Source organism: Rhinolophus sinicus, chromosome 4 (genome assembly GCF_057876585.1).
Source record: "Rhinolophus sinicus isolate RSI-liver-muscle chromosome 4, RSI-T2T, whole genome shotgun sequence".
NCBI classification, from domain to species: Eukaryota; Metazoa; Chordata; class Mammalia; order Chiroptera; family Rhinolophidae; genus Rhinolophus; species Rhinolophus sinicus.
The window spans coordinates 87617786-87639380 of NC_142504.1; the positions used below are offsets into that span (position 1 = coordinate 87617786).

At 40.1% G+C, this 21595-nt stretch overlaps 1 protein-coding gene across 3 annotated transcripts; it reads right to left on the bottom strand.

Annotated features, from left to right (window-relative positions):
- Positions 1-2695: 2695 nt before the first annotated feature.
- ZNF24 (zinc finger protein 24) lies at positions 2696-13465 on the bottom strand. Of its 3 annotated transcripts, none has more exons than XM_074340135.2 (4): positions 13316-13465; positions 10956-11454; positions 10631-10778; positions 2696-8361 (listed from the first exon to the last, which is right to left on the bottom strand). In XM_074340135.2, exons 2-4 carry the CDS (start codon positions 11373-11375, stop codon positions 7826-7828), a joined length of 1104 nt encoding a protein of 367 aa, XP_074196236.1. In that variant the 5' UTR covers positions 11376-11454; positions 13316-13465; the 3' UTR covers positions 2696-7825. The 3 variants fall into 3 exon arrangements, with proteins under 3 accessions (XP_074196236.1, XP_019596347.1, XP_088654083.1); XM_019740788.3 differs by lacking the exon at positions 13316-13465 and adding an exon at positions 12809-12952; XM_088797957.1 differs by lacking the exon at positions 13316-13465 and adding an exon at positions 12652-12866.
- Between the last annotated feature and the right edge of the window lie 8130 nt (positions 13466-21595).

Consider the following 21595-nt stretch of genomic DNA (forward strand, 5'->3'; position numbering starts at 1 on the left):
TCTTATAGTACCAGAAAGTAAGAGCTCAAAAAACAAAACAATGGGTACATGTCAAAGGGACATGGGGTCAACCTGAAAGAGCTTCCAAGACCAAATAAATATACGTGAGTCTATACTGATATAAATATGGGACAAGAGACAAATCTTCCTTGTGGAATAATTCCAAATAATGCCACCTCCAGGATGTGAAGTTTAATCCCAACCTGCCACCCCTAGAGGAGACTGGACCTGTTGACTCACTTCCGAGGAAGAGCATATGAAAGGGGAAAAAATAGTAACTGCAGTGGAGAAACCTGGCAAAAACTACTTTAAGGTTTCTCAGCCTCGGTACTATTGATATTTTGGGCCAAATATCTTACTATCTACCTATACGAAGTTCTAACAATTAAGTTCGTGAACTTTCCACCATGTAAGTGCATAGTGGAAACTTCGCCTCATGTATTTGATACGAACATGTCTTTTTTTTTTTCTGAATTAATAGTAAGTTGCAGACACAATGCCCCTTTGGTGTTTAAACAGACCAAGAAGGAAGAGGATTTTGAACAAACGTGACATAGTCTCACTTGTATGATCTGGCTGCTGTTGAGAACTAAGTGAAGTATGACAACCAGGAAAGCAGGGAGACTATTGTCCTGAGCAACTAGGACAAAATTGCTACTTTCTAAGATGAGGAACACTAAGAACATGTCTGGGGAGAAATTAAGTTTGTTTGGGGACATATTAGGTTTAAGATGCCCAATTAGTCATTGTGCTAAGCCGTTTATAAGCCTCCTATTTGCAGGGCCAGGGCCCTGCAAATCAGTCTATGAGACTGATGGCCCTACCCTCTAAGACTGCCTGAGTGCAGGCCCATGAGGCTGTGGGTAGAGGGAGCAACGGACTCACACTTGATCTCTGGCTGCCACGGTGCTGCTGTGTTGTCTTGGAGCCTGACTTCCTAGTGGTGGTTACTGCAGAGGCTGCATGGTGCCACCTGGAGCTGATGCTCTGTGGTGGGAACTGACCAGAGGGAGAGGGCAGTCTGAAGTCTCCCTCCACCTACCCCATGGAGAGGTGAAGAGGAGGTAATTCATACCACTTGCACTCTAAAGATGGTCAACGAGACTAAGCAAACAGCTGTGCTTCTTTAGGAGCTGTAGAATGCTCAGTAACCTCTACCTGTATTTGTTCTCTTTCCCTGCTTCACCTCCCGTTACGGTCATCCTTTTCTGGGACTGTATCATCTCAATCAAGTTTTAGCAGTAAGGTTTTACCTTAGGCAGTTTTCTTTGGAACCCAGACTAAAGCTGGCATCAAAGTGAAGTCTGGGGGGCAAAAGGGATACATGAGCCCGTAGTTAAGAAGCCTAGGCTGAGACATACATTTTGGAGTTGGAAATAGTATTTAAAGACATAAGACCAGATGAGATCACCTAGGAAGTGAATATAGCTAAAAAATAGAAAAGATCTGAACACTGAGCTCTCAGGCATTCCAACATATAGAAGTCCAGAAAAATGAGGAAATCCCAGCATCGAGATAGAAGCATCCCATGAAGTAGAGAAAAACCTGACTTGTTTTTGAAGCCAAATGAGTATGTCAGTTATGCAAAATACTGCTGATGGATCAAGCAATGTAAGTCTAATAAATGAGTACTGAAATCAGCAGTATGGAGGTTAGCAACTTAATTCCAACTCTTTACGTGGAAATTTGTATGTCATGTCACACCACTCATTCCTGATATTAAATATTTTTTCTTGATCAGTCTGGCTTAAAGTTTATCAGTTTTATTACTTTAAAAGTTAGCTTTTTTATTTCTAAATTTTTCCCATTACCTTCAAAAAGAAAATACGTAATTTTTTTAACAATTTAAGGAACTATATAGCTGGACACTTAATTTTCAGCACCTAGTCATGTCACTTCTTTCCTCATAGTCCTACAAATGGCTAACCAGGTCCTCCATGATCTGGCCCTGCCCACCACCCTCACCCCACTTCTCTCTGGCTTCACCCACTACCTCCCCCCATGTTCATTCTGCTCCAGCTACACTGGCCTCCTTGCATTTCTTGAAATCAGGTGTTGCTCCCACATCAAGTCCTTTGTACATGCTGTTCAGATGCGGGAACACCTTTCCTCTAGTCCCACTCAGTTTGTTTCCTTATACTCATTCATCTTTCATCAATTTCACTTTCTCAGTGAAACCTTCCCTGGACAACCTATCTAATTGCAATACCTTTCTTCCTTAATGTTTTTTTGTACTCCTTCTTTCTCAACCTATTTTCTCCTTACCACTCATGACATACAATGTTTTTCTTTTTCCACTGCCATGTGTAGTTTCCACACACAGAAGCAATCAGATGTAAACCCCAGGAGTTTTGAGTTTGAACAACTTCAAATCCAGTCCTGAGAATAAAATGAGGGGCCCCCGGAGAACCATGGAAGGGGGAATGGAGGTCATGGGGAGGGGCTCCAAGGGTCACATACAGGAGATACTTGAGGGAAATGCCTCAAGAGCAATGGCTGGAGGTGGGTGCAGCACAGACTCATCAGTGTAATCCCCAGTCTCAGAGTCTCAGGTGAATGTAGGAAGAAAAATGCCAAAGATGTGACTGGGGGAAAAGCTTTTCATCCACAGACATTCCCAACGCCAATGTTATTGTTGGACTGTAAAGTATGCGATCATGTGTGTGGTATAGAGTGGAGTAACAAATGGCAGAGGTTGACAGAGGCCAAATCATGGAAGGCCATGCTAATTTTATTAATTTATATAGTGCATAAAGTATAAGTCTAGAATTTAAAATTACAAAGGTTTTCTACAAATCAATAAGAAAATACAAATAACCTATATTAATCAGGACAGAAACCCAATTCAATTATCTTAAACAAGAAAGGGACTTTATTGGCTCACAAAACTTTAAAGTCCGGAGGTAGGGCAGGCTTTAGGCACAGCTGGATCTAGGGCCTCCAGAAAAATGACATCAGAACTTAGTTCTCTTTCCTTTCTGTTAGCCTCTGAGTTTCTCCTCAGACAGATTCTCTCCACGTGGTACAAATTCAGGCTTACATGGTCCTTAGTGTGTGGGATCTCTGTAGAGCCTTCTTTCCAATCGTTCCAGCAGTTCTGTTGAGGGCTCTCGTTAGCCTGGCTCGAGTTACATGCCCATTCTTTAATCACTGTGGCTAGGGAGCAGCAGGACTCAGGAAGGCCAGACCTAGTCATATACTCACCTAAGCCACAGGGAATGGGTTCCCCACAATAAATAAGGATTCTGTTACTAGAAGATGGGGAAAGAGATGCTCAACAAACAAAAACATATATCCACACATAACCCAACAGGAAAGCAGGTAAAGGATATGAACAAACATAAACATGTGAAAGTAACCTCAACCACAGCATTAACAAGGGAAATGTAATTAAGGATTCTTTTTTCTTTTTTAGCCATCAAATGAAAACTTATCAACTGTAGGTAAGGCTATATGGGGAAATGAGTATTTTCCATACAGTTAGTAAAAATATAACATTATGAAGGCCTTTGGGAAGGGCTGAAGTGGGTCTATCAGAGGGCACACCTTTTGATCCAACAATCCACCTTTCACAACTCCGTCCTAAAAAAATATTCACACACATGCACAAAGACATATGAAAAAAGATTTACTTTGGCAATGTAATAGCAAGAGGGAAAAGGGGGGGGCAATAGTTCTATAATGGTATTTTCATAGTGTTGAATACTATTCAACCATTAAAGACCTACAGATAGGTTTTTCAGGCAAAAAAAAAAAAAGCAAGCTGTAGAATATATGACCCTATTTATGTAAAAACGGCTTTTACAAGTTTATGTCTATTCATATGGAAATGTATGGAAAAGGGACTAGATGGATGTATACTAAACTGTGGGCAATGGAATGTGATTGGAAGTGCTGGAGAAAAGGGTCTCTCTTTGCTCTTATACGTGTGTATCATTTAAGTGTTGTACAATGAATTGGTTATCATTTATACTTTCATAATTTAAAAAAAGAAAAATGGGTAAATGCAATTCACAACAGGAAACGCAAATGATCAATAAACGGATGCAGAGATGTTCCTCCTTAATAATCAAAGAAAGGAAATAAATTGTGCCTATCAGATTGGCAAAAAAATATTTAAGGATTCAGGGTTGGGGAGTGTAGGCAAACAAACACTCTTACTATTGATGGAGCTGTAAATTGGTACAATCTTTTGGGTGGCATTTCTTAAAATGTTAAATGTATACATTCTCTGACCCAAAAAATCCACTTCTATTTATCCTACAGAAATACCCACACAGGCAGCAAAATATATGTACAAGGATGTTAACTATTAGGTTGGTGCAAAAGTAATTGCGTTTTCTGCAATTATTTTTAACCTTCTAAACTGCAATTACTTTTGCACTAACCTAATATATGTTTATCTGCAATAAAAAATTGGAAAGAACCAAATTGTCCACCAAGAGGGATTGGTTAAATGAACTACAATATATTCATGCAATGGAATAGTATGTACCTGTGAAAAACAATGTCTACATGAAAGTGGGAAGCTTCAGTGTAGTACATGTAAAATGGGGATATGTACCTACCTCATACAGTTGCCGTGAGGATTAAGAGTTAAATCACAGTAAAGCACTTCAAACAACGCCTGCATACAGCAACCACAAGTGTCAGCTGTTAACACATTTTTGCTTAAATTTGTATATGCCTAAGTCTGAAAGAATAACAAACCAAGTAATTATTACTTCTGAGCAGGGCTATGAGAAGAAATGTCCTTTTTTTTTTTTTTTCTGCATTTCTGTACTATAGAAAATTCATTTGAGCATATTTAATAGCTTTCACATTTGTTAGCCATAAAAGATAAAAGCATCTTAGCTATAAAAGATAAAACCAAAAATCAAGGTTTAACAGCCACCACTCATGACACTGTGGAAAAATGTTGTGTCCCTCGAGTTCACAGAACTAGATTTGAGTTTTAACTCTACTTGGCCACATGCAAGTCACATGATCTCTGAATCTTGCTTTTGTAGTCTACAAATCTAAGTGAGATAGGTCTAGTGTCTAATCCAATGCCTGGTATGCAGATTACTTCAATACATATAACCATCCCTTCAATTTACATAAATGTGATATGATCAGTATCACTGCTTAATGATCAAGTGCCAACTGGGTGTCAATGTAGGGAGCTTAACCCCATGAAAACCAGAAGAGAATTTAGCAGTAATGAGCAAATGCTCAGTGGTTATTGGGTAGTATCAGCAGTCTGCATGCCATTAACATTGAGCACTCATTTGTTAACCAACAGATGCCAATACTTGGCAACTGCCAGATCACCACCTCATCAGAGGATGGGCAGCCCCCAGAATTGCTATAATTATCTGTGAGAGTATAAATGAATGCATAGATGGAATCGTAAATCACTAGTTACTTTACATCAATTTGCCTACTGGGGACTTAGCCTAATGAGAGCTGGCAAGTAGAGACCACTTCCTTTTCCTGGGTACCATCATCCAGTCTTTTTGGATCCAGCCATTTTCCCCACAGAGCCTTGCCTTAGTCTCAGAATCTTTTCTAGACAACCCACAGGTATCAGAGTTGGCAAGACAAACACATATTTGCCAACTCTAATACTACCTTTACTAAGCTCTCACATTATACCAAACATCTTTGGAATTTATGACAAATCTACCACATGGAAGCTTCTTTGCATACAGGAAAGACATAAAATCTGAAACAGCATGAAATTTCAGCCACTGAGAGCTTGATTCCTTCTTACCTACTCTAAGAATTCCAAATATGCCACCTCAAAGCCTACTTCGAAAGAAGTTATAAATAAATAAATCAACTCAAGATCGTTTTATCTTAGAGTGGAGTTTATACCTTTATTGGACACTGACTTGTTTCCTCTCAGCCAGAGAAAAAGACCCAAATAAAAGTCCCTACATTTTCTTGTATAACTTAAAATACATTATATCATTACTACATATTTATACCTCAATAAATCTTAATCTATAAAGCACATCTCTTATAATTAACTGTTATCAGAAAAATCTATAAACAAGCTCCATTCTGCCTTCCTTCTCCACCTGCTGGTTTTGCATTTATTACTATGCTTTTTAACAGGCTCATGCAAATCTCACCTTCCATTTTTCAAATCTGATCCAAGCAACAGATGTAACCAAAATCTCTGGAACCATGAAATATTTTTATTCACATGGGTCATTTTCCACACAATGATACCCACTACAGAAAAGCTTGTTCTCATATTCTGTATTTTAACTTCCAGAGTTTTCCACTGAACAGTAGAACCACAGTACTTGGAATTCTCAGCCAAGGAGTATATAATCCTACTACTACAATGTATTACTTTTATACATTTTTAAAAATGTGTTAAGACTTAAAATTAAAAAAAATAGTTGAATCAATTCTGATAGTTAATAAACTAGTTGTTAATAACCTAGCTGTTTATTTTTTTAAATAGAACAATCCATTCAACTAACATGTAAGTACAACCTCAATGCTACTAGAGATTGATTAGTTTTTTTTTAAAAGACCCACAAACCTCCAAACTGTGATACAGAGTATTTTGGACTCACCTCTGAAGAATCCTGGAGAGATGGCTAGCTCTTTGAGCTGAGTCTTCCTTTCCCCCCAATATAACACCCTGGTAAGAGAACTATGGCTCTGGGAATTTCAGAGGTGAGCTCCCCCAGGACTGCTAACACAGGGAGCAAGAGGCTAACTCACATGAAAGAGCTTTGTACCAAATCCCCAGTAATTTACAGTGGAAGAAATACCTACCTACTTATGGTAGGGTTACAGTACCTAGCACAGTGCCTCGTCGGTAGAAAATGTTTAATAATAAATGAACGCATGGCTGCTTTGTTAGCCTGGTGTTCAACCCTTTTTTACCAAAGGAATAAAATACCAAACCTGATACTTGTTGCCTGTTAGGGATTTTTGTATCCTTAATAAAAATGAAGGCAAAATAATGAATTGGATCTTCAAGTCTTTTTTTGTTTTCTAAAAGCCAAGACAGACCATTTCCCTTTTACATTTGCCCTTCAACACTGCCTTGCACTGCAAATTCTCAAATGTTATTTCTTTCATAGTTTATGACTGTTTGTCGTTTAGACTGCCCCCTTTCTAATGATATATAAAAGAACGTTATTTTCATTAGTGGGAAGCCTCCAAATTATAGACAGGATGCTCCATTTTTTAGTTTTCCAGCAGGCAGATAATTACATTTAGATAGATGCTTGATAAACTTCCATTCTTGGATCAAAGTTATCATTTATCTTCTCCAATCTAGGTGTCCCATTGACTTTTTGATGTTTTATCACTTCTAATCTTACTTTGAAGCTTTTAGTCATCCCTTATCTTCTATTTTCTGAAATGCATATCCAAATTTGGTAAAAAAGAGTAAATTCTGAAAAGATGGTTTTATAATTCCAATGTTGTTTTAATGTAGAAGGGAATGTATCCTTGTAAAGAACATTTCAATGATGAACATAGAAATAAATCTGTCTAAAAAAGGAAACTTTTAAGAAAAGGGCCGAGAATCAGGTAGTTCATTATTTGGGAAAAAATAGTAAGAATATAAACACCACATGGAAGATTTAGGCATTAACACCTGAATTAAGTTTAAAATTTCCGTTTCTAGGCAGGTATGACACCATTTCTTTCAAGATAAAAATTAATAATGGTGGGTGACAATTTCCTACATTTCCCAGTGCATTTTCTAAGTCTATAGGGAAACAAAACTATTACGTATCATTCCATGTTTTTAATTTTGTCTTCATTTCTGAAGAAAAAGACCTGAGTGCTGACTTTTTTTTTTAATTTCTTAAACTTTCACAACATTCAGAAGTTTTTCTGCATTGTGTCTTCGCTGATGTCTAAAAAGATTTGAGCTTTGACTATAGGATTTCCCACACTGAACGCATTCATAAGGTTTCTCCCCAGTATGGATTCTCTGATGATTAATAAGCCCAGAATTCTGGCTAAAGGCTTTTCCACATTCAAGACATTTGTAAGGTTTTTCTCCAGTATGGACTCTCTGGTGTTGCACAAGGATAGAACTTCTGCTGAATGCCTTCCCACATTCAACACATCCGTAGGGCTTCTCTCCACTGTGGATTCTTTGATGAAGAATAAGGGCTGAGCCCTGACTGAAGTGTTTTCCACATTCATCACATATATGTTGTTTCTTTCGAGAAGGATTTCTCTTTCTTTCAAATCTGCCCTTAGGGAAACAGGCTTCTCCATATTTAAAAATCTGAGGAACACCTATATTGAGAGTGCCAGGAACTTCATGAGACGCTACTGAAGGAATCTCCTGCTTTGGAGCCAATGCTCCATTTTCAGTCCTAGCATCATCATCTGAAATAAACAGAAATTGTAAACGTCACTCATTTCCTATTCTAGAAGACAGGAATCTAAAGAAAAAAATTTTTTTTCATTAAGTAAAAGTAAATAGCTTGCATATATCTATAAACAGCACTCTGAAAACTGGTATTAAAGTTGCCTACTCTCACAGAGAAAAAAAATAAAATGATTAGGAGGGTAATGAAGTAATGGCATGATAACATGAGGGATAAAACAGTTATATCTGAAAAAAAGTTGTAACATACGAGAGTATATTATAAACGGTAATCAGAAAACGAGTAACAGAGAGATGGTAGATCTTAAGACTGTCAGGGAGACAATGAGAATGATGCAGCTAGATCTGGATGAAACATTGTAAGAAAAATAAAATAAAGTTGCCATTAAGAAATCATAATTTTTTGCTTTGAAAAAGGGAGAAAACTACATCAAAATACAATGGTGTAGAAAATGAACAAGGAGAAAGTGACTACTTTTTTTTTTTTTTTTAAGTGTGTTTTTCCAGGACCCATCAGCTCCAAGTCAAGTAGTTATTTCAATCTAGTTGTGGAGGGCGCAGCTTACAGTGGCTCATGCAGGGATCGAACCAACAACATTTCTTAAGAGCACTGCACTCTAACCAACTGAGCTAACTGGCCGCCCCAAAAGTGACTACTTCTAAAATGAGCAAGACAAGGCAAGTCACAGCCAAGATTACACTAAAAGTAGAACACAGGTGGAGTCCCAACAAGAAGGGGCTGAAGATAAGTTGGGGACATCCTGTATTAAGTCAGGACATGCCACCTACTTATCATAGTACCTAGAAGAGTTGTTATTTCTAAGCCTCAGTTACATGTATCTAGTGAAAGAAAAGCCTTTACCAACATAAGATACTATTACCCATCTGTAGGCAGCTGTATGAGCAAGTCTCATACTGAAACTTCAAACCTTGAAGAATGAAGACAGTTCCTACGGGGTGAGCAGCAGCACTCAGAAAAGTGGTCAAGAGTGAATAGGTCTATAATAAATGATTAAGAAAGGGATAAAGTCATGAAACATGGCTGACAGAGAGACTGAATGGTGGAGGGGACTAGCGAGGCCTGGAGACTTGAGGAACAGGGAAGTGAGTGTGAAGGTTAAGTGAAGACAAACGGCACAGAAAGAAGTTCAGTTCTCAGATTCAGCAGAGTCTAGACTGTTGAAATGAGGTTATTTAAAAATAGGTGAAAAGGATTCTAAAATTCAGGCAACGGAGAAGATTTCCACCCAAGAAAACGTCACCTCCAAAGAATAAGGATAGTGGTTCTCAAGCTTTATTGCACAGAAGAATGTCCCATGAAACATATAACTGCAGATTCTCAGCCCCATCCCAGCAATTCGGATTCACTAGCACTGCCCCTCGCAGACGGGAAGAAAACCTGCTCAGACCTCATTCTGTGATACTCCAGCCTGATCTCCAACTACCTCAAGGAGTAACTCCCAAAGGAGTCTCAAACAAAATTTCATTTTGGTTCATATGACAAAGAAATCTAGCACTTTTAGGACTATGCTGGACTGTATCAAAATATACAAATAAGTATGTGGCATCAATCACCAATATATTAGGAAAAACCAGTCTAAGTGAATTATTAGAATTATGAGTTTATTTGTTTAATTTTTGTATTTAGTTTAATATAGCTAGGGAGCCTATTTTTGTATACTTAGAAAAGGTGAAGAGTTTTGCCCAAATATCATGTCTATAAAAGAACCGTCTTTGGAAAAAATGACTCTAGATAAGATGTTGAAGAAAAAACAAAAACAGCTAAAAATTTACAAAGACTTCAGTGATAGACAACAAATGAAAAAAGAATAGACTTGAAGAAGCTTCAGGTAAGAATACTGTACCAATAAGATTAGGCAGGAGATTCAAAGGACATGGATGACAAACAAGCAATACTGCATGCAAAATAGAGACCCGGTCTCTATAGTCCTGGCTCAGAGTAAGGCAAATTCCAGCCTGAAATGGGCAGGTCTTCAAGAAAGAGGTAAAATGGAAGAAAAGGTTGATGTTAATGTATGGGGTGGGGGGACCAACCTGAGGCCAACAGACCAATTGATATGAGAAAGAATCAAGCTCCTACAGTGTGTCTAGTCTAAGAAATCAGGTGAAGGTGATAACCCACCCCCGACACACACACACACACACACACACACACACACACACACACACACACAGATAAGCAAAGGGTTCTGGACAAAAGGCCCCCACTCCTTCATCCTCTAGTCCACATGCAATTCTGGTCCTCACCACAGTGCCTTAGGGAATGGAGCTCCCAGGATGCCCATTTAAGCTGGTTTTCCACAGCATCAAGCTCAGAACTTGGTAATCCCTGAGCTTCTTCTTGAGATACAATCTCCTCAACTAGCACTTCCCGTTTTCGTCGACGGAGGGAAACCTGGAAATAATAAGATTTGATTCAGTTGATGAGGAATTTTATGAAAATCAGAGCTAAACGCACATAAGAGAAACCATACAAAACATATACTGTAGTTGAGCAGAGTTATTTCAAGCAGCCTTGCCCACTGCTGTGTGAGTGCTTCTGACCCAGGAAAAGTGACACAAGCAGGCTCACCGGCTGTCCAGGGTCATCTAGTTCACTCTCTAAGTCCTCCAGCACCGTCACTGCCTCCTCTCCATTCTCTGGATGATGCTCTCGAACCCAAGTCTGCAGCTCCTTGGGCAAGATGGCAACAAATTGCTCCAGCACCACCAGCTCCAAGATTTGTTCTTTTGTGTGGGTCTCTGGCCTGAGCCACAGACGGCAAAGTTCTCGAAGCTGGCTAACAGCTTCACGGGGCCCTGGGGAATCCTGGTATCCAAACTGCCTGAATCGCTGTCGAAAAACCTCTGGGTCAGGGAGATGGTTCCAGGGGATACTTGATCCCTCTTCTCCATCAGGATCCTCCTCCAACTTCACTCTCAGAATTTTTTCGTCTTCATCAGGCGTTGGGATGATAAGTATTGAATCTTCTTCCACTGACTGTGCAGACATCCTGATTTATAACACTTCAAAAAAAGATAAGGCAGGATACAGGCCTCTGGGAAATACCTCCTTTTCTTCACAGTCTCTCCTGAGGCACAAAAACATACATATATAAATGACCAAATATCCTAAGAATTTAGATACATGCTAATAAAGGAAGTAAAAAAATCTTCTTTTACTGGTTTAAAAATTCCAATCAATAACCTACACCAGAAGTTGGCAAACTACAGCCCATGGCCAAATCTGGCCTGCTGCCTGTTTTTGTACAATGCTTGTATTAAGAATAGTTTTCTCATTTTTACATGGTTGAAAAAAAATCAAAAGAATACTTCATGACGTGAAAATATGAAATTAAAATGTCTGTCCACAAATAATTTTACTTATTTGTTCACAGTTCACACCACAGTGGCAGAGTTCAGTAGTTGCGACAGAGACTACCTGGCCTAAAAAACCTAATATTTACTATCTGGCCCTTTAAAGTTTGACCTACAAAACCAATAAACATTTCAATAACCAAAAGAATCCAAGTAAGAACCAGCCGACCTCAGTTTTCTAAATGCATTTGACCCTGGAACACCTTATTTGCAATTCAGGACTGGCATTCCCAGCCAAACTTAGGTCAACTCAAAAACAAGGACACTTTTTTATTATCTGCTTAAGGAAAACATTTTTAAGACCAAAAGTGTTTTTTAAAGTGGAAAAATATTTTTAAATGTTTAAGAACTCCCTAGACTTAAAACATATGTGAAAAAGTATTCACTTGCTCGGGAAAAGATAACGTAATGCTGGAAAAAATTAGCCTCCCGGAGCTATACAATGCAAATATTATTGTCACCCACACCATAACTACATTTAATCTTATCATGACAGGCATTAATGACCACAAATTCTACGTAGAAAAGAGACTCTCATAACCACCGTAATTTCTTACAGTGGACCAGAATCTTGTCCTTATACTAGATGACTCACAGTTTTCCCAGCTTCTACCTTCAGGGAAACCTTGTGCTACTTCTGATGCTTCCCTCAGTATTTGCACAGTCACGCCAGTGGCATTGTTTACAACACATATTAAGAATGAGACATGCAGCTACTCAATTTATCTGTTCAGGGCCCAGAATGTGAAAACCACTAATTTCAAAAAACTTATTGTAATCCTATCCAGATGAAGACTAGGAATCAGAAAAGATCTTATCAGGCAGGTAACACATACAAGGTTACTCTGGAGTGTGGCCTTACAAATAAGTTTCAGCCAACAGATTCGTTCCTTCCTATTCCAGAACGCTACCTTCGCAGTGGCTCAAGCATTCTATATGAAATAAATTTCTTTTCCTTCCATGTTCTTATCCCGCACTCTGATCACAGGACGGGAAGGAGGTGCGGGGAGGACAGGCCCGCGGTCCTGACAGTGTTTGGGTGGGCAGCCTCGTTCCCAATCTCCCCACCTCACTCCTGCAGAGTTCCGCTGCGAACTCTGTCCCCGCCCCGACGTCCCCCGAACTCTCTTCTCCGCAGTAGCGGCGGAGGATTTCAGATGACCAAAGGCCACCCTGCCACAACAACGTCGGAGACACTGCACTTCCGTCCGCAGCCCAGTAAACTACAAGTTCCGGCAGCTCCCGCGCAGGGCCCGCCCTCTCCCACCTCCTCACGAAACGAGTCCCAGAACTCTCCGCGAGACGCCAGCGCCTCGAAATAGAACAAAACCGGCAGATGGGGGAGGGGGAAGGCGAGGGTCGCGGAGGACACAGGATGGAGAACTCTCCGAGGGTGCCCAAAGCCCGAGTTGGCCTTTCGTCTACCTTTTCGCGCCCCGCAAGAGCTGGGCGCCGAGACCGTGGCCTGTGCCCCGCACCTCCCGGGGACCCGAGGAAGGTACCTGCCAGGTTTCTTCGCTGGCTCCTGCCAAGCAGCCCGCAACCCCTAGCCCAGCGTCCCCCTCACGGTTTTACCTCACTCTGGCGCAAACCTCCGGCTCAGGAACCTTAGCAGCTTCGCTGTCCAGGGAAGACGCAGAAACGCCGCTCACAAGCAGTTTCCCAGAAGCCCCCTGCGCGGGCTGCTTCCGGTCTGCGGGCCCCAGGAGGCGGGGAGAGGCGAAGCCCCACGTTGCCATGGAGATGCGCCCCGGGTGGGGGAGGGGCTGCCTAACGACAATGACCGCTTTGAGGTTTGGCTTGGCCTCGTGCCTCTCTCCTCGGATAGCCCAATGTTCTGTGTTCCGCTTAAAAGGCAGGGAAAAGAAAGAGAGAATTCTGCCATTAGGATAGTCTGTTCGGTTTCACAAATCCTTTCACATGCATTTTCTCATGTGGTCTTCACAGTAATCCTCTGAAAGAAGTAATAAAAGGTAATATTTATGAATGCTTACTACATTGTGCCAGGCACCATCACCATGCTTTACGTGTATTGTTACTGATTTTCACAAAAACCTATGATGGAGCAACTTATTATCCCCATTTCACAGTTGAAACAACTAAGGCAGAAGTAAATAACCTGCCAAGAGCTCATTAACTAATAAATGGGAAGCAGAATTTGAAACCAAAGCATGACTCCAACCTTTGGCTCCCACTGGCTATGCTACAGAGCTTTATTTTAACCAATTTATCTATTAGGGAAACAAGATGAAACATGTTAGAGCTTTGGCAATGATCTAACATTGAATTTGCAGAATGCACGGTCATCTTCTGACTTCAGGCTGGACAATTTATATCACAAAACAGTTGCTGAAGTGATCATTTAATAACGTAAATCAGACTACTTCATTCCCTATTTAAACGCCTTCAATGGATCCCCGCTGCCTTAAGTATGACATAAAAACTCTACATCCACCTGCAAGGCCCCCTGTGATCTGTTCCCTACCTTCCCTATCTGACCTCAGCTTGGGCTCACCATGGCCCAGCATCCTCAGTCTCACTTGACCACCTTTGCCTCCCGGCATCCTTTGCAGCTGCATCTGAAGTAATCTCACCCTGTGTTTTGTTTCGTTTTCTTTTGTTTTTGTCTGTAAGTCCCATAAGGGCAGAGAACTTGTGTCTTGTTCACCGCAGTATCCCCACCTAATCCTAGGATGCTGACTGCCAGGTACATAGAGAACTCAATAAATATTTGTTGAATGAGTGAATTGTGGGCTGGCTACGTTGCTGCCTTTGCTAGGTCACATGTCAGGCATCAGAAACCACACAAAAGATCCCTGTTGTTTAAGGTCTGTTAGAAGTGTCGGTCCAGCCTTCCAGATACAGTGCAAGATCTGCAGGCTTTGGCTTTCTGCCTCGTTCAGGACAGTGACCTCTGCAAAGTACCCTCAGCATCCGAAGGATTTGTGAATGAGAGAACAAGTCAGCAAGCAGCTGATGAAAAAATGCTACTTTACACTTTGACTGGAACTTCCTCTCCCCAGATCCCCTGCTACCTCTGAACCTCTTCTTTCTTTGATCATTTAGGAGGCTTCAGAAATCCAGACTTCACTCTCCTACTTGGCTACTGCCACCAACCCACCTGGGTACTCTTCTACCTTTTCCTCTTTTGTCACCCTAACGGCTAGCTCAAGGCATTTTTATTTTGTTTTATTTTACATTAAGAGTTTTTACATCTAATTAATGGTGGAAAACAGGGAAGATTTAAAAAATCAAATAGAAATACTTAAGGAAATTTTAAATGTTGCAAACTTTTACAAAGCCCTTGGCTGGGATTCCTTTCTGTCATTCCTATTTTTTTCTAAGAGAGTAAATATCACAATGAGGTTTTCTTCTCTAATTTACTCTTTTGAAGACAGGGACCAACACCCACTTTGAAACAGTATCGTTCTGAGCCCCACTATGTGGACTCTTTCCAGAAAGGTGGTCCTTGTTGCCATCTTAAAGATCTAGTCAAGATAGAGCTTTTTGTTCCTCTGGGCAACCTGAGTATAGGGAATAGCTTCATGCCAGTGCTGGATAACCTTGCATATATCTACATAGGCTACATAGGCGAGGCGAATCTGAGTCTTCGCAGAACACCTTCCGGAACATGAGAGCATGAAAGGCTTGTAAGGAGCTGCTACAAGGTCATTTGCACTTAGTTCCCTGTCCTCCAAGGAGGTTGTCATGAGACAGTTTCTTATTGCTTCCTTCACTCCCACTCCAGTACAGCTGCAGACTATAAAAAGGCTTAGATGCAGCACGGCATTAGCCCCTCAGCACCAAGGCATTCCACAACTCATGTTGCAATCATCTAGCTCCTTTTGTTTTGTTGTATGAGACAAAAGCTCATGCGGAACTGGTACTTTTGGCTACTCTTGATTTCACTGTGTGTGTAAGCAATAATCTGTCTAAATCTAAAAAGGACTCATTGTTTCTTTACCAGCCAAAATTTTCAACTTTGCCTAAAAAGCATCTTATTCATTAATGAAAAACAACAACAAATAAACAAGCAAAAAACAGATACTTCGTAGGTTCCAAAGAACTAAAGATGACTAAAATTAAGTCATGATTCCTATTTTAGCATCACCATCTCATTAAGGAGATAGACAAGAAAACAAGTATTTACAAGGCAGTGGAGAAATGCCTTAGTGGAGAAGAACAAAAGACCAGCAGGGGCACTTAAATGAGCTCTTGCGCTCAGGGAGACTGGAGACAACCTGAGATGGAGGGAGGGAAGAAAAGTTTTCACTTTGGAAGAGAAGCACAGACCTTCAGATTTGGTGTTATCAGATTTTTATCTAAGAATAATCTTTTCTAGGCTTTTCTCTAACAATTATCGTGGCGCTCTCAGTCCCTCCCCTCAGCTCAAAAGTATGCACTTTAAGTACGCTGGTTAAAGATTTCATTTTAGCTGATACATGCACTGCACCAGGAGTCTTGATTGCAAGCGACGAAAACCTAACTGTGGCAGGCATTGTTGGTTTCCTATACAAAGCACTCCCCGAACTTCTGATACACCCCTGATTTTTTGAATTGGGAGGGCGCAACACTGTGCCCAGCCATAGATAATAAGTTGTGATTGAACTAAGCCATCTATGACTATTACATTTACCAGATACTCACTTTGCCTCCCTGGAAGCTAGGAATGGTCAATGGGATGTAAGGGGAAGTAGTTTGTGTCTTTCAAGAAATTTATCTAGTTCATGTACATTGTCAAATTTATTGGCATAAAGTTGCTCATAATATTTCTTTAATATCCTTTTAATGTCTATAAGACCAGTAGTGATGCCCCCTCTTTCATTTCTGAAATTGGTGATTTCTGGTTTTCTTTTTTTATCAATTTTGTTTAAAGTTTATAAATTTTATTAATCTTGCAGAGAATCAACTTTTGGCTTTATTTACTCTGTTATTTGTTTGCTATTTCATGGAGTGCTACTCCTTTTAAAACACTAATATACAGTAAAATTGGCTCTTTTGGGCATATATTCTGTGTGTTTTAACACATGTATAGATTTGTGAAACTGCTACCAAGATCATGATACAGAATATTTCCATCATTCCATAAAACTCCCTCAGGATGTACTCATAACTTTCCTACATCCCTAACCCATGGCAACCACTGACTTATTATCCATCAACATAGTTTTGACTTTTCCAGAATGTAATATAAATGGAATCATAAAGTACGTAACCTTTTACAAACCTTTCGTTTAGCATAATGCCTCTAATCTTTCATTCAGCATAATGACTTTAAGATTCATCTATGTCGTTGCATGTCTCAATAGTTCATATTGCTGAGTATTGCTGAGTAGTATCTCACTCCAGGTATCACAGTTTGTTCATCCATTCAACCATTAAACAACTTTTGGGTTGTTTCTGGATTTGGGTAATTATGAAGAGAACTATTTAAATACTAATGGACAGGGTTTTGTGTGAACATAAGTTATTTCTCTAAATATCTAGAAGTAGGATTGCTGGGTCATATAGTGTTATACACTAAATGTTTTTGCCTGCCCCCCAAATTACCATGTTGAAGCCCTAACCCCCAATATGATGGTATTTGTAGATGGGCCCTTTGGGAGGTAATAAGGTTTAGATAAGGTCATTAGAGTAGGTCCCGTATGATGGCATTCGTGCCCTTATAAGAAGAGACATAGAGAGAAAGTTTGCTTCTATCTCTCTCCACCATGTGAGGACACAGGGAGGAGATGGTCATCTGCAAACCAGGAAGAAAGCCCTAACTTGGGAACCAAATCAGCTTGTATCTTGATCTTGGACTTCTCAACCTCCAGTACTGTAAAAATAAATTCCTGTTATTTAAGCCACTCAGTATATGCAATTTTGTTATAGCAGCTGGAGGTCAGTAATATATATGGTAAGTACATGCTTATTTTTATGTGAAACTGCTGGACTGTCTTCCAGAGTGACTGTACCATTTTACATTCCCATCAGCAGTTCCCATCAACCAGTGTTCCAGGTGCTCCACACGTTCACCAGCACTTGGGTGTTATCTTTTGAATTTTGTCAAATACTTTCCTGCCTTAATTGATATGACCATGTGGTTTTCCTTTTGAAACTACTAATCTGGTGGATTACTTTGATTTAAAATACTGAGCCAAATTTATAGTCTTGGTTTATCCCAAGACTATAAATTTGGCTCAGTATTTTAAATTGGTGCAGGTATTTTATTCTTTTTACACATTGCTGGATTCAATTTGATATTTTGTTGAGGATTTTTTTTTTTTCACCTAAGTTCATTAAGGATTTTGGATTGTAGTTTTTTTGTAGTGTCTTTGTTTTTTCAATATTTTATTCTTTGTGCTGTTTAAATAGGATAATATCTATTGATCTATAGCTATTTCCTCTGTCACCTGCTCTCACCTATATGAGCTTAAGCTCATACAGTGAACATTTCATTTTGGCTGTTGTATTTTTCAGCTCTTAAATTTTCATTTGGTTCTTATTTATATCTATTTATTTCCTGAGATTTTCTATCTTTTCATTCATTCACTTTTACTTCCTAAGCATGGTTATAATACCTGATTTAAAGTCTCTTTTGATAATCCTATCATCTTTATCATCTAGGCATTGCCCCAATTTGATTTTATTTTTCCTTGCAAATTGAGATAATTCCATTCTTTCTATGTCTAGTAATTGTACATTCTATCCTGCACATTTTGAAAGTTATGTTATCAGACTCTGAGTATCATATAAATCGTAAGGAGAAGGTTGATTTGTTTTCGCAGGGAATTGTCTTAGTTAGTGTCAGGCCACAAGTTCTGATATACATTGTGCGGGCTACAGTTCCAATGTCAGTTCAGTTTTCAAACACTTCCAGTGCAATTTGGATCTGCCCTTTGTGACCAGTAACCAGTCTGGATCCTGGGTGGTAGTCTACTCTGCCGCTTAGTTCTCAATACCTGTTGTATGCTGTTTAGTCAGATCCATGCAAGTGCAGTTTAAAGGTAAGCAGAGGAGTTCACGTTAGTTTTAGGGATCACACTTGATCTCTTTCCTCTTTGCAACAAATCCAACACTCCCTGGCTCCCTGAGGCCTCCCTTACTAATCCTCTAGCTAGAAAACTGGGGTTGTAGTTTCCCTGCTCTACTGTTTACTTCTCTCAACTATGCCTGTATCTTGGTCTAAGCAGTGAGAGGACACAGAGAGAATAAAAACAATGGAGACCGGCACCACGCTCTTGGGACCAAATCCCCTTTGATTAGAGCAAAGGGTTCCTTTCTCTATGAGTTTAAGTTTCTTCCCTGTGATTTCTGCCATTGCTGTGCTACTGCCATAGTATTGCCTGGAGGCTGAAGCAGAGAGAAGAAACTCCTGTTTCACTCTGAAAGGAGGGAGAGAAGAAATTATGGGTGAGGTGTGGGTAAGTTGGCAAATTTGGTGGTAGGAGGTTGTAAGAGTTGTAATCTCTTTTTCTGTAATGCAGGAGGCAAAATCATAGTGATCTGCCCATAATGAGTTAGTGGCCAGGGAGGCATATGGCAAATACTGTTGGCTGATCCAACATTGTTCCCAATCCCTATCTGCTCTGCTGCCCTATCTGCCCTCCAGAGGTTGGAAACGCTTGCTTTATCAGATATGCAACAAGGAAACATAAGCAGAATTTTGCTGGGCTTTCTTGGAAAACTTTTACTTTTCCTAGTAAAGGAAAAAGCCACACCTGTGCCACTCTTCCTCTTTTCTTCCTGACTTGACCCCAGATGTTGTTCCTGGAGTTAGGACAGCTCTCTCACATATCTGAGAAAATAAGCATGAGGAAAAGGCCAGAATGGTACATCCACCAGCCAGACGAGTCACTGTCCAGCTACTGACTGAGAGCCAACAGCAATTCAGCCTCCAGATTTCTGGTTGCAAAGTCTTATTTGCTTAAGCCGCAAAAGGTGGATTTTGCATTCAGAAGCATTCCTGATACAGGAAGGCTTAAGGACAGTGATGGACATGTTTTCAAAGAGAATGGGAGTGAGGTAAAGAAGGAACATTATATTATAGATATAATATTGACAGCCCAGAAGAAGTGAAATTCATAAAGAAATACCAATTTCATTTTGGAGTATTTACTATCTGTGGAATTAAGTAATCTAATGGGGGAACTGCTATCATGTTAATTTTTATCAACGTTAGCTCAAGTCATAGTAACTCTCCATTTAGATAAACTAGCATCTTCTAATTAGAAGACCTATGTAAATGAGAGATAATTCAAAGTACACAGCAACGCTCTTTAAAGATTCATCATGTACTTTATCTAAGTGGAGAAATTTGGATTATTCACAGAGAATGCAATCTTCTAAAGTTTATGGCATCACCAAGTGAAGATGGACAATTCCCTCAGAATACTTGATTTAGATTGCCGTTTTATTCACATAGTACCTAAGAAACTCTGTTTCTATAACTAAGCAGTAATTCACAATACACATATCTCTGAGGCATTTCTGTTGCTTTAATAGATGGCTTATTCCTCCCTTTACAGGGAATGAACCCTAAATAAAGACTGCTACATTTTTAATAATGGAAAATATACCAAACCCAATAGTCATATTCCCTAGAACTATAAAATATAATCACTATCAAAAAAGTCTATAATTAAAATTTGCATTTTCTCCCCCTACTAATTTTATATCTATCAATATACTACGCAGAGCACAGTAATCCCACATTTGTTGCTGGAGTTACCCTAAGCACTAGATGTGGTTGGATTTTCTGATAATGAAATGCTTACAATCCGTGAGAAACTGATGCAGACAATGAAGTTCACTATGAGCCTCTTCTCTTCTCCTTCCAGGACTTTCACTTGTGAGTCCGTGCTGCGTAACTGTGGCACCATGGGAAACACAGTAATACATGTGTCTTGTAATACATACTCTTAGCAAGAATCCCTGGAAAAGGGAACATTATGTTGTATACTGTCATAATAACTTTAATAACATACAAATCAAACATTCTATATTTAAACAGGGACTGATTGAATTAAATATGGGTAAAACTTTGGTGGACTCTAAATTGACTTTAGTGATTTCCCTATTAGTACAAGAGCATCAAAATCCAGGGTATTACTTTGTGACAGCTTTGTCTAGAAACTTGTCTTACTAAGACTGCATAAAGCCCTAAAAGGCTGTCTTATGATGCTTGAAACATGTTCACAGCTGATTTCTGCCAGAAAAGGGGCCAGGAAGAACCCTGAAGGATAGTAATCAGCTGTTAAGGGTTTCCTTTTCCAGGGAAGCTGTGGTACGCGTTACATGCCACACTTGTCAACATGTGTCACATCAGTCAGTCTGGCTTGGACAGTCTTTTCTTCAGCTCCCCTTTTCCTTTGTATGAAGATGATCATCAATCTTACATAAAGCACTCATAGACAGCCCTATTTATTAGAACATTCCTTATGTTTAGACCACCCCCTGAAGACATGTAGAGTCATCTTAATGTTTTTCCCCTCTTCTTCTGCCCTTCCTCCCCCACCCCCCCACTTCAAGCCATTATTTCTCAGTCTAGTCATATAGGACACAGCTCCCTGGCCCATGCTGGTATTATGAGCCTTGCGCTCCCCCCCCCCCGCCACCCCCAGGTAGTCGGTCGCCAGTCGTTGGTTGGCCACTCACAGCAGCCCACAGCAGCTCTTGCTGGCTACCTGCCTCTCAGGGCAGCACACGGTAGCCCACAGCAGCACACAGCAGCCCACAATGGCTGCCAGCCACTCATGCTGGCCACCAGCCACTCACAGCGGCACAGCAGCCCACGCCAACCTCTGGCCCCTCACGCAGCCCAGCTCCAGGGAGAGCTGTTGTTCAGTCTCAGCTGTAAAGGGCGCAGCTCAC